This window comes from Myxocyprinus asiaticus, chromosome 26 (genome assembly GCF_019703515.2).
Source record: "Myxocyprinus asiaticus isolate MX2 ecotype Aquarium Trade chromosome 26, UBuf_Myxa_2, whole genome shotgun sequence".
NCBI lineage: Eukaryota > Metazoa > Chordata > Actinopteri > Cypriniformes > Catostomidae > Myxocyprinus > Myxocyprinus asiaticus.
In genome coordinates, this window is record NC_059369.1 from 27,199,371 (window position 1) to 27,213,235 (window position 13,865).

The following is a 13,865-nucleotide window of genomic DNA, read 5'->3' on the forward strand; positions in this document are numbered from 1 at the left end:
AGTATAGTAACTGTATATAGTAAGTGGAAATGGGTACTGGCACTAAGACCTCTGAGCTGTTGGCAGCAGGACAGGCTGTTACTGTTGGGCTGGTAATTCTGCAGGACTCCATTGCTTGACTTGGATTTCTCATTATCTTGAGCTAAAGAAGGAGGCAGCATGGCCTGTTCACTCTCAACCCCTCCCTCCACCTCCCGGCCTGGCAGAGACTGGGGGAAGCCAAACATGAAGAGGGCGGAGAAGAAGAGTAAGACACCGCAGAGGAGGAAGCCACCCCACCATGCGCCGATCCATCGAGGGTCATCAGGGTAGATGTCCAGCTTAGCTGAGGACAGTAAAATAATAATGTCATTAATATCACATGCAGAGATTTCACATATGCAGAGGTATTATTGGATCACCTCCTACCACAACAGACCAAATTAGAACATACTGCATTTCACAGACATCTGACATGAATTCATTTTAACGAAGACAAAACAACTGGACAACCAACAGTGAAATTATAAACAAAAATGGCAAAAATGTACTTTTTTTCCCCAAATGGATAGTGACATAAATGTTTAAGATATATAGAAAGTTTATACAGTGGCCACAAAAGCCACTATTTGGACAATTCTGGACACTTAGAAATGTCTGAAAGTCATTGCATTGGATCAAAAACAAACCAAGTGTCATCTGATCAAAAAAATGATGCTAGATCTTCTCTCAGCACTAATGTCACTTTTCTGAGCCATTTTGCAATGACATTTAAGCAACCGGTGACAAGGTGATTTTTGTGGATGTATGGAGTTAGTTAACCTCAAGTTCACGCAGATGTCCAAGCAGAGCAACCACAGGTGTAGTTCTTCACATTAAGTATGGGCATGTTCAGCTAATGTTTTACTACCAGAACACACAATACTTTTTGTCTTAATTTTAAACAATATATCAAATAACTTAAATAACATTATGTGAAATGTTTTGCTTGAAGTGTGTTTGTGCTATCTTTAGAAAAATTACACTTGGTTTGATTTTTTTGTTGTTGTTATTATTATTATACAATATTTATTTTAAATTTATTATTATTTTTTATTAAGCAACGTGTGTTTGTGGTATCCTAAAATGTGGATCACTCCTCTGTGACACTTCTCACTGTGAGGAAAAAGATGAAAGGCTCCAATTATTGTGCCAAATATGGTTGCAGAGTGCTATTGACAAGCAGACTTATGATCTGACTGGGTACCAGGACATTTTTACGAATTCAGCAATTTCAGAAATGTATGACGCGTCAGGATCAGGGGGTACAGCAGGCCCAAAAGAGAACAGTAATTAAACACACAGAGACAATGACAGAGAGCATAAAACCACAAACTGGCAGGGTCAGCCTGTTACTGTGAGTCCCGTTAGATGTGAGAATGAGACATCAGTGTTGCTTGTGTCGGCATATCTATTCAGTGTGATCTGTATGTGTCTTTAAATGTTATATAATTAAAAGATATTCATAAATTTTTAAGTTTGGCTGAAGTGTCCACAAACATTTTTGAGACCACTGTATAGCGTATTAACGATAGAAACACGTATGAAAGTGCATGCAAAGAGCAAAAGTAGAGCCTACTTGGTGTGATGTGTGAGATAAAATACTTGCTTGGCAAAAAAAAGCCAAAAAATCTGGTTCTTTGCATTTTTTCTTTGCATTTGTTCTTAAAGGGTTAGTCCACCCAAAAATGAAACTCCTTTTTCACTGTACATCTTGCCATTGTAATCTCTATGCATGATCATGACTTCAAGCTTGATTACACTTCCTTTAGTGTCATCTAGCGCTCTGTGCATGCGTCAAGCACTTGGAAGTATAATCGAGCTTGAAATCATGATCAAGCCTAGAGACAACAATGGCAAGATGTACAGTGAAAAAGGAGTTATATTTTGTTTTGTTCTCACCCAAAACCGACTGGATCACTTCATAAGACATTGATTAAACTATACTGGAGTCAAACTGATCACTTTAAAGGTGCTGTAAGCGATTTTAGCATTCTGAAGCTTTCACGTGACTGAGCCGTTGAATTAGCCACACCCCCTCATTCCAAAACCCTGCCCTCCAAAGAGATCAAAACCAAGCAAAAGAGCAGCATTGTTTGTTTCTGTGGTTGTAAAATTAAACAGTGGCACAATAGCACCCTCAACTGACAAACATTATGAATCATAGCCTCAATGATCCGCTACAAAACAACACTGAGAACAAGCAAAATGATTGACAGGTGAAAAGCATCAATATCCCAAATCCATGGACACATTTTTATTAGCTGTTTACAAAGTCTACAGCTGTCACAGAGAATGGTGAGATATCTCAGGACACTTATTTCATGAATATCTTTAAGGGAGTTGGACATTTTTTTGCATACTTTTCCATTAAAATTTTTTGCTTACAGCACCTTTAATGTTGCCTTTATGTGCTTTTTGGATCTTCAGAATTCTGGCCACCATTCACTTGCATTGTATGTACCTACAGAGCTGAGATATTCTTCTAAATACCTTTGTTTGTGTTCTACAGAAGAATGAAAGTCATGCACATCTGGGATGGCATGAGAGTGAGTAAATGATAAGAGAATTTTCATTTTTGGGTGAATTATCCCTTTAACTATTTTTTCTGTTGTTTTACTCACTAATTATTGAAATTAGAACAAGCAAAACAGAGCCCACGGGTTGCTTAACCAGTTTTCTATTTGCTCTAAATTTAATAATTGTGTTGTATTTGTATAAACAGAAGATGAAATGTAACTCACTTGTATCAATGAATAAAGCGTCCACATAAACATTGGTGCAGACAGAGCCCAGGATAAAACCACAAGCAGGTCCAAATACCAGAGTGGAAAACAGTATACCTGAAACAATAAAAACTGATCAGAAATCTTAAAACAACATGTAATACATTAGGTGTCCATCAATGAGAATTTCTGACATTGATACTTCTGATTTTAAAGAGGTACTCATTAAACAGTGAGTGAATAAAACAGCTACAAAGCAAGTTCAAGATAACTCCAACATTTGTGCTAAGAAATTTACAATGGAAATTATATAAAACAAATAGGAACAACAGTTATGCATATGGCTGGAATAAGCTTAATTTATGTCCACAAGGTGGCTCACTCTACTCGAGGAATAGCCATCAAGAAAGAAGAGCAGACAAAAATAAAGTTCATTGTATAAGAAATGCCATGTGTTTGCAGCATGAAGTGTTCACTCTTTTCACAAAGTTTTCTCACTTTGTCCCAAAATAACATGCAGAATATCTAAAACAAGCACTGTCTTTTATTCAAAGTTGTGAATGTTTGCAAAAATGTTTAATAAAAATTATTGATGCTAGTGCTTATTTCCAACACGATCTAGTAACACAAACAACTCAATCAAATATGACAAGCAAAGAATGATAACTACATTCCACATAGCCATAGTCAGTCTACAAATCTCGACAGCACACATACAAAGGATTTGCCTTGGACTGGAATGGAGTGGCAGAGCTAAGAACAGACGTTACTGTGCTGGCACATCAGAAGTGGCAGATATCTGGGCCACAAATCCCTATTAATATGCTGTCAAAAAGTGTGACAGCAACCCAGCAATAGCCCTGTGGGTCACATGCAGCTTTTGAGATTATAAGACCTTTATCCAGGCATTCTCATCAGCTTTCCCTTCCCCTGCCATTCCCTTATTAAAACACACCACAATATTGTTTAATTAAGCACAGACAATGGACTACTCCTCTGAAAACTGTTCCCACCATAATAATTTAGCAAGGAAAAAGATTAAAGGCTCCAATGAATGTGCCAAATGTGGATCACAGAGTGTTATGTACAAGCAGAACTACGATCTGACAGGTTACAAGGACTGGCAGGCAAATGCAGTTGTAATTGTTGACACCTCAGAGTCAATGGGGTTCAGCAGGCTGAAAAGAAAACAGTAATTAAACACACAGAAACAATGGCAAAGAGCTTAAAACCACAAATTGGCAGGGCCAACCTGTTACTGTGAGTCCTGATAGATGTGAGAATGAGATTGTGTTAAGCTTGATGTCACTTTTGTCAGCAGTTTGTGCTTTCAATGTCTTTTACAGAAGAGTTACAAATAGAAATGCATAAAAGAAAATGCAAAAACGTGTTTATTACATACATACAGTGGGTACAGTAAACAATGTTTTAGGATTTTGAAAAATGCAAAACAAAGAATAGTTAAGACATCAAATATATAAAGATCAGATTCTGCACTATTTCTATAGGTCACTAATCAACAAGCACATTTGTTACATTGGCCATGTTATCTCCTTTGTACAAAAATGTTCTTATTGAGGTACACAAGATGCTCTTTCAAACATTTTCAAATTATGCTGGGATACATGGATCTTGAGGTTCTTGAGAGTCTTTCCAAGCCTAAATTCATGCTGTCATTAAATCAAAAGAGGAACATAAAAAATACTAAAAAGTTTTTAAATTAATTTGCATTTTTACAACAAATATAATCTGTAATAAAAAAATGTTGCATTAAATTAGAAAAAAATAAACAAACAAAACGTAAGCATTTTAACCAGGGAGGGGACGATATGGTTATCTCATGATTTGGTTCAATATACGATATGAGGTTTACTATTCGATATTATCTCGATTCGATATGATAACACTTAAATGACAAAATATGGCAGATTTTTTGCTGCGCAGAATGCACATTATAATACCTCATTAAAAAATAATGTTCTTTAATACACAATAAAAATATTCAAAGTTTAAATAATAAGAGTTTCTCTTATACATTTCTCTATATGAAAAGATCACAAACATATAAGCCTTGAAAAATAGTGAGCTACATTCAGGCTGATCAAGTGCAAAATAAGCAATAGAACTGAACAGAACCTGTCCTGAAAAAGTATGTAAAAATGTATATTTATTTTTTCTATAATTTGTTTGTCTTGATTATTATAATCACATTTTAACTTTTTAAAAATATAAAAATTGTACTTTCTAGCAATTAATATTATTTCTTAAAATTAGGGATGCACCGATATGGGAATTTTGGCCAGTAAAATAATTCAGTGCATTTGGAGGCGGATAACCGATATATATATTTGCCAATAAATCTATATCTGGATATAAATCTACATTTTGTGCGTCTGATTACAAAAACAAAAGGCTCACCATAAAGCCAAATCTGGAGCACAATTCCCAATGTGCTCTAGGTCCTTGTGGTGGCATAGTGACTCGCCTCAATCCGGGTGGTGGAGGATGTATCTCAGTTGCCTCTGTGTCTGAGACTGTCAATCTGCACATCTTATCATGTGGCTTGTTGAGCGCATTACTGCGGAGACCTAGTGCATGTGGAGCTTCCCGCTATTCTCCGTGGCATCCATGCACAACTCACCATGTGCCCCACCGAGAGCGAGAGCCACATTATGGCAACCACGAGGAGGTTAACCCAATGTGACTCTACCCACTCTAGCAACTGGACCAATTGGTTGCTTAGGAATCCTGGCTGGAGTCACTCAGCATGCACTGGATTTGAACTTGCAACTCCAGGTGTGGTAGTCAGTGTCTTTACTTGCTGAGCTACCCAGGCCCCCCCTCCCAGCTGTGGTAGTTTTTGATGATATATAGTGTTTTGAGAGAAAATAAAATCAAGCCTTTAGCCTCATTGTACCCTACTTGTTACACTGCGTAACCATGAATGATCTGCAATTCTACAAGAATAGTTATTATGCACTATTACATGTACTGAGATGATACTCGGTGTCTCCTTCAACAAACATTACATACTCGGTCACACAAATATAAATGCATTGGATATGCATGCGTAAGTCTGCATAAAATCAAAATTGAACCTATTTTCTTAATGCATGTTACCGGTCTTACTGGAACAATTCTTCCATGCACATTTATTTTTTATAAAAACATTTTGATCTTGTCATCGTAAATCAAAATGTTTTAACTTGCGCTTCCGTTGATACGACTGACTCTTCTCTGCTGATGTATGTGAGACCCTTCGGCAGTTATAGTTAAACGTTTTTAGTCAGTTTTAACCCCGCCCCTTCAAGAGCCTCATGTACACCTACCTGACTTTGGTCGAAGCAGCAAACGCAGAGATGGTGAAGAGGTGTATTTTCGTCTATTTCCCTCGATCCAAAACCCTGTTCCATACCCCAAACTACCTTGTTTATGAGCCTGCTGACTTTAATTTTTACATTTCAAAGGAGGAAGAATAACTGTGAATTTGTGGTTGTGTTCCAGGCATTTCACGCCTGAATGTTTCCACAGGTGATTACTTCTGAATGAAACGCGAGTCAGATGCAGAAAAAGTTTATTAGTTTACTCATATTGTTTTTTTACATATTTTTATATATTTAGGTATCTCGGGAGTACAGCATGGGTAAGTGTTCTTTATTCTTTATATTTAGCGTATTGTGATTCAAAACGGTGAAATATTGTGATATTTTACTCGCTTGTTTCTCATTCATCTGCTTTGGACTTGCACAAAGGCTCCAGCCTCACAGCAAGCAAAGTTTGTGGGCTGGTTATGTATTAATCGACAAATCTCACCCCCATGTTTCAGAAGAAATTACGTCAAAACACCAAATAGAACTGCACACATCAAGGCACTTCACTGCAACTTAAAGGCATCCACACCCAGCCCACACTCATGTCAGATCTGAGAAACAGGGCTGTATTTCTGCATCAGATGGGTGGAGCTGAACAGCAAAAGAGGAACCCACACTAAGGTCAGCAGCCCAAATCAAACTGCCCCAGAGGAAGAGTTCTCCCACCAAACCCAGCCAGGCACTCGAGCCACTTATAAGAATGAAGCAAAACAGATGTGGCTCACCATCCACCAGCAACAAGCTTGTCTGGAAAAAATGTGTCACTTTCACCAGTCCCTAAATTCTAATGCCTCAGTGTGTGTGTGTGTATGCGTGAGTGCGTGCATGATCACATCATAGGTGGGTTTCCTGAACTTCCAACCACCTAGGGCATGTACTTACCATATGACCATATGTCCTGTTCGAAACCACAACCACAATGTCTGTCAGTTTGCAGAACATTTTAATGTTTCCCATGAATCAAATAGGAACAGGTTCTTGTGAAACACTTGTGAGTGTTTTTTCCTCTGCTTCAATAGAAATAACTGCTTTAGATTACTTTAAATATTTAAATTAAAATGGATTACTTTTATGCTGCCTTTATGTGCATTTTGTAGCTTGAAAATGTTGGTACTCATTCAAAATGAAAACTCAGAGCTGAGACCTACAGAGCTGAGATAGAGTTCTAAAAATCTTCGTTTGAGTTCAGAGAGAAAGAAAGTCATACACATGTGGGATGGCATGAGGGTGAGTAAATAAATTGAGATAATTTGTCATTTTTGGGTGAACTATCCCTTTAACCAATCCTTGCCAAAGTTTAAATTCATCTTGGCAAACATTGTTAGCTAAAGTGTGCAGGTTTCAGGGCAATTACTGGTAAGTAAAATTGAAAAACTGTGAGTATACAAACACCAATAAACCCAGTAAGGCACTGGATTCACAAGAAACAGCTGTGCAATTTCCATCCCAACTGTTGCGCTGCCTAGCGGAAGGCATTGCAGTGTTTTAGTGTGTTGCCTAAGAGACTGCATGTGTGTGTGAATGTTGATTGCTCATAGCAATGCTACAACCCCGACTATCCAAACAGGAAACCTCAAAAAGGCAGCAGAGCTCTTGCTATAACCTTTAAAGGATTGCGACAGTTAGCTTGGGCTGAGAACCCTACCACACTGAGAAAAAAAAAAAAAAAAATTCCATCAGCTTTTTCCATGACTGCAGTTTCTTCATGTCTTTCTCTATTAAAGATAACAGTTAAAGCTGAGTGATTGTCAAACTTAATTTACTTGCAACAAACATCATACTACAGCATGGGGTAGGCTAGTTTTGATAAGAGACACAAAATGTCCCAATCAGAGGATTTTGGCTTAAAGGTATAGTTCACCCAAAAATGTAAATTCTCTCATGATTTATTCATCCATTTACATTTATGCATTTGGCAAATGCTTTTATACAAAGTGACTTACAGTGCCCTTATTACAGGGACAATCCCCCTGGAGCAACCTGGAGTTAAGTGCCTTGCTCAAGGACACAATTGTGGTGACTGTGGGAATTGAACCAACAACCTTTTGCTTACCAGTTCAGTGCTTTATTCCACTATGCCACCACCACTCCCAGTTCACCCTTATCTCATCCCAGATGTGTATGACATTCTTTCTTCTACAGAACACAATTTAAGATATTTTGAAAAATATCTAAGCTCCGCAGGACCTCACAATGCAAGTGAATGGGTGCCAAATTTTGAAACTCCAAAATCCACATAAAGGGAGCATAAAGGTAAACCATACAACTCCAGTGGTTAAATCCATGTGTTCAGACATGATACGATAGGTGTGGGTGAGAAACAGATCAATATTTAAGTCATTTTTTGTGATAAATTCTCCTCTCTGCACAACAGGGGGTGATATGAAAGAAGGATGTGAATCACCAAAAAGAGAAGGAGAATGAGAAGTGAAAGTAAAGTGGAAATTGACTGAGCAGGGAGAAGAATTTATAGTAAAAAATGACTTAAATATTTATCTGTTTCTCTCCCACACCTATGGAAGCGTACGTGTTAGTTCTGTCAGGGAGACTTGCGCGGAAAATGTCATCGGTTCATTTATAATTTCCTTTGACCAATCACTGTTCACCTCTTGCTTTAAAGGTCCGTCAGCAGCCAACCACTCTGCTGCCTTTAGGTACGTGCAATTCTTTCTACAACTAACTATGTCTGACGTCGAGCCAGCTTCGCTTCCCAATGAGCTAATATGGATTTAATCACTGCTCCTTACCTTTTATCCAGGATCAGCAGCTCCTTGCTGCAGCACATGTCTGCAATTCCAGAGTCTTAGTGGGATTGCGGCCCTCTTGGAATAATAATAGATATGTTAACAAGGCATCTATGTCAACCCCGATCTCTCCAGACCACAGGTGAACCAGCTGTTCCCTCCTCGATAATGCCGCCACTCCATTTCAACTTTCATCAAACCTACGGGGCGTAAACGATCAGCAAATCAGTATCTTCATCCAGATCTCAGTCATGTAGAAGACCTCCCTCAGTTGAGCCACTGCATCTACCACATCCGGAATGCATGACCTGGAGCTGGAAGGCTGTCAAAAGCATCGCATCAAGGCAGCAGCTGATCCCCATCAGAAATATGCTAAGTTCTCTATCATATTCATCAGTTCATATTTAGAGGATGGTTTAAAGGTCTTAGGCTTTCTGCTGCCAATGTTGTCTGTTCATCACAACCCTCATCTGCATCAATATCACATTCAAGTGGCAATATTTCATTTCTATAGAGCATTCGGCTCTCATGGTTCATGGTTGGCAATCACGCATTTCACAGCATGACGGCAGTGCCATGGCGGGTAACTCAGTTAAAGGAGCATTATGTAACATTGACATCAAGCATTTAAAATGGATACTGCAGTCCAAATTAAAAATATTGGAGAGAGTTGTCTCCCCCACCCCCTCCTCCCCAGACTCGAAGCTCACGTGGGTTGCCAAGTTGAGGACACGCAACAGGAACAAGCATTCTGACAATAGCAAGCGACGAGCCTTACACTGTAAGTTGATCAGCTAATGTATGCGTTTGCAATGTTTTTATTGTTTGCAAATTATAAACCAGCTCATGTGGATTTTTTTATAACTCTGTCAATGTTAGCTAGATGTATTGCTGGCTTCCATGGCTGCAGTGCGCTGTGCTTGCCCGTTAACTTGTTTCAAATCTGGCAACCCGGGGTGTCAAAATACTATTGGGAAATGGGCAGTGGGCGGGAACACACAGGCCAAAATACAAACAGAAATTCCGGCCCAGAATGGACATTTCAAAGTAGAATTTACTGGCTGTAGCATTGTTTTCGGAGAAGCCAGTATTTCAATTTGGCATGCTTCCTAAATCTCTGATAACATATTATGATAATGTTATGCTTTAGTACAGTAAATATATTACATTGCTCCTTTAAGGTTCATAATGCATGATTCAGTCACAGTGTTGTATGCCTGAATGTACCCCTATCGGAAATCAAGATCTGTTATTCATGCATGTCGTGATGCAAAAGTACATATTGCACGGGGTCTATTACTCCATTCAGATAAGATGATGCATTGCTTTGTTGGTCGCTCCTATATTGCACGTAAATCACGAAATGTTTCTTACTTCATAGGTCTACTTCCGTTTTCTCCAAATATGGAAGCACCACTGTTGTTGCGTGCCTCTGACACCTAGCGGCAGGCTCCGCTCATTATATTTCCATTCTTCAACAGCTCATTTCATTGCCAGCGCAATGCATTTGGCTGCCTTTTATGATCAGTCAAACAGGGGTGTGATTCCTATTCCACAGTAGGGATGGGCAGATCGAAACTAAAATTTCAGTACTCCAATACTGATGTGGTATCAAGCATATCGATCCTCACACACACACACACACACACACACACACACACACACACACACACACACACACACACAAACACAAACACACAAACATTGATTCTTACGTTTTTTTTAACTAGCAATGTTATTATTTAGATAACATGAATATTAATGCATCTCATAATCTTCGAAGTGGAAATAAAATAATTATATTAGCTATAGCTGCATGGCACCGGAACTACTTTTCTTCCGCTCATCTTGATGCACAGAATGCTAAAATACACTAGCTGTCACAGACAGCGCTCACCCTTTCAGTCATAGCACTCGTTCAAATAGGGAGCAGTGCTTTCCATGGTATTGACAGAAAAACAGCATCTGTGGCTGGTTGCATAAACATAGCCATTAACTTAAGACTGTGTCTAACAATTAGTTTGACTAGCTAAAGATGCCAAATAAAGTCTGCTGCATAAAACAAGCTCACAGTTGTCTTTAGTAAGAAAGTCTAATTTGCATTGTATTGTTGGAAAATTAAGACACTGAACAGCTTTAAAAACAATGGCTGACAGTGGACGCTCAATACAGTTTTCATTCGCTGAAAATATTTGCTTATTACAGGACTACAGTGCTTCAAAATTGATTCTAATAAACAAATTTAGTAATTTTAACCCAAATAATAAAAAACATGTGACATTTCATTACCATCGTTGAAGTCAAAGTCTTCTACAAAGTCTCAACTCAAGGCCCTCAAGTGAAGCCTCCACTGTATCAGCTGAGTTATTTTCCAAGGCAACATAGAATATAAACAAAAGTTAACCTAGGGGTGTGCTGTCTTACATTTTGGTCTTAGACTAGACTGATCCAAGTTTTTATGCAACTGACTGAAAAAAATTAAGACCAACATTTTAGACTACTAACTAGTAAGACTAGTCTAAAACAGTTTTATGCAACCATCCCCTGGAGTTATTCACACTAAGTAATGACAAACCTAGACGTACATTTATTATAATGGGCTTGTGTGACAATTTCTACAGGTTATTTAAATTCAGAGTTGTTAAAATTATAACGATCTTTAATCCTCATTAATAACTGATACCCTTATGAAAACTTACCATGGATTTACTGTTGTAAATTGTATTACCAAAGTAACCACAACTGTAGTAAACGTTTTTTCTTTTTCTTTTTGGCAGTAACTAAGGTTTTGATACAATTAACCATTGTTTTACAGGATTACATAGTATCCATATGGTAACTTGGTTTTAGTAATGGTAACCATATAAGAATATTTATGGTTAATTTTGAGGTTTTATATGTAGCAGGTAAGTAAGGTTTGTTTACTCATTGGATAAACCTGTGCCGGATTAGTTTTTCACAGGTTTGAAATTCAAAAGTTCATTATTTCAATTCCGCTACAGTTAATTTTCCATATCGGCTGGTAAGACAAACTTCCTCAATGTTTGCCAAAACGCATTATTAATTTTTTTTAAGTTACAATGCATTTTGCTCTCCGATCCTTTCACTGTAAAAATATTTGCAGTCTGGGCAGCTTCCATTTAGCAGCAGTTAAGTAAGATTTGTTCTCTCTTGATAAACCATGCCAGATTAGCGTTCTTGCAAAGCAGATACCGAATATTCAGTCGACTGAAGCTTTACATGTCATGGACCATGGACATCAAACATCTCATCTTTCGCTTCACATACTTTAATCCCATTCAAGGCTGGGCATGGTGCCCTCCTCACCAAAGCAAACATCAAGATGATCCAAAATTATACCCACTCACCCCGCTGACTGGCCCATTTCGGCATCATGAAAAACATTTTATTCTCTGTCCGGCTCACAACAGAGTGTAGAAGTAGTCCCCTCAATTGATTCTCTGTCTGCAGGCTTTTCTGGATCCTTCCAATATTTTAAGCTCTGATTCTCTGCTCCTCTATGTCTGTCCTCTTACAGCTCAACACTGTATGTTTAAACCCTTTTGCCCCTGCTTGATTTTGCTAAATATTTAATAAGGCATGGTATTGCCCCGTCTATGCTCAAAGCTTACGATTCTGCTTGGTCTCAATATTCTTCATTTTGCAACTCTCACAAGACCCCTTTATTTACAGTGTTTGTATCAACTGTCTGTGCTTTCACTGCATTCTGTTTTAACGTCCGATTATTGAAACCTCATCATGAATAAAATGGTGACGGGCATTCAGTTTCATGCTTGATGTCATTCACCTGAATTCCCCAGTCTTTTCTCCTTTCCATCCAGCTAATTCTAAGAGGTATTAGAAAAAATTTCCCCTACCATTCCCAATAAATGGTTTCCTATCACTTTAGACATTCTACACCTCTTTATTTCCACTCTCAGAGTAGGTTGTTTTTCTAAATTAAATTCCTGATAATTCCTTTTGCCCATACACCTCGATGATAAATTATCTTAAGTCACAGCCTCACGTTTCAGCTGCCTCCCCCTTATTTATTAATTCTTCGGGGGACCCATGACTCGCACTGGTTCGCATCTCATCTTTCCAACATGCTAATACGCTGCAGTCTCTCCCCTCGAGCGTATTCTGACCATTCCTTCAGGATAGGAAACGCTACAGCAGCTGCTTCACGAGGACTTCCTGAGTCTTCCATTAAGATACTGGGACGATGGTCTTTTTCACCATACAAGACATATATAAGTCCCAACCTGCATTCAATCAACCAAGCTCAGCTCATTGTAAACTACCATTTTCTTACAACTCTGGTGGTGGTAGGATAAAAAAAAAAAACCTGCATTCAATCAGCTCATATCATGCAAAGCATCAAATGTACCATTTTCCTACAACTCTGGTGGTGTAGAATCACAAAAAAAAGCATTGTTATCATTTTCAAGGGTACTGCACAACAATGCTCCATTTCATACATTTCAAGCTTTGGTTATTATTTCAAGAATATTGCACGACCAAACGCTCGCCCAATCAGGGCTCATGCATTGCAAGCATTGGTTACTCTTTTCAAGGGTATTGCACAACCAATGCCCCTCTTCCCTTCATGTGTCATAAGCTTTGGTTGTCCTCAACCAATTAAATGCTTGCCCAATTCAGGGCTTATACACAGCATTGGTTACTCTTTCAAGCAAAGGCGTTGTTTCGGTTGGAACATTGGGGGCGGGGTTTGTTACATTGTGAAGAATTTACATGTTTCTATTGATCATGGTATAAATATTGGTGGGGGGGGGGGGTTGTCTTGCTTGTTTTTATTATGGAATCTACGCCCCTGCTTTTTAAGGATATTGCACAACCAATGCCCCCTTCCTTTCATGTGTCATATACATGGTTACTCTTATCAAGGGTATTGCACAACCAAATGCTCGCCCGAGTCATGGACCTAAAGCATCAATCATCACAAACAATGCTCCCCTCCCTCATTTTCCTCATAGCATCATTAT

At 38.5% G+C, this 13,865-nt stretch overlaps 1 protein-coding gene across 2 annotated transcripts in view; it reads right to left on the bottom strand.

Moving 5' to 3' along the window:
- The window catches only part of LOC127417420 (solute carrier organic anion transporter family member 3A1-like), an 84,019-nt gene that overhangs the window by 17,787 nt on the left and 52,367 nt on the right, over positions 1 to 13,865 (bottom strand). For both annotated transcript variants that reach the window (XM_051657468.1, XM_051657469.1), the window contains exons 3-4: positions 2,763 to 2,861; positions 50 to 325 (exon numbers count right to left, since the gene is read on the bottom strand). In XM_051657468.1, the coding sequence (XP_051513428.1) occupies positions 50 to 325; positions 2,763 to 2,861 (375 nt within the window). The remainder of the gene's footprint in view (positions 1 to 49; positions 326 to 2,762; positions 2,862 to 13,865) is intronic.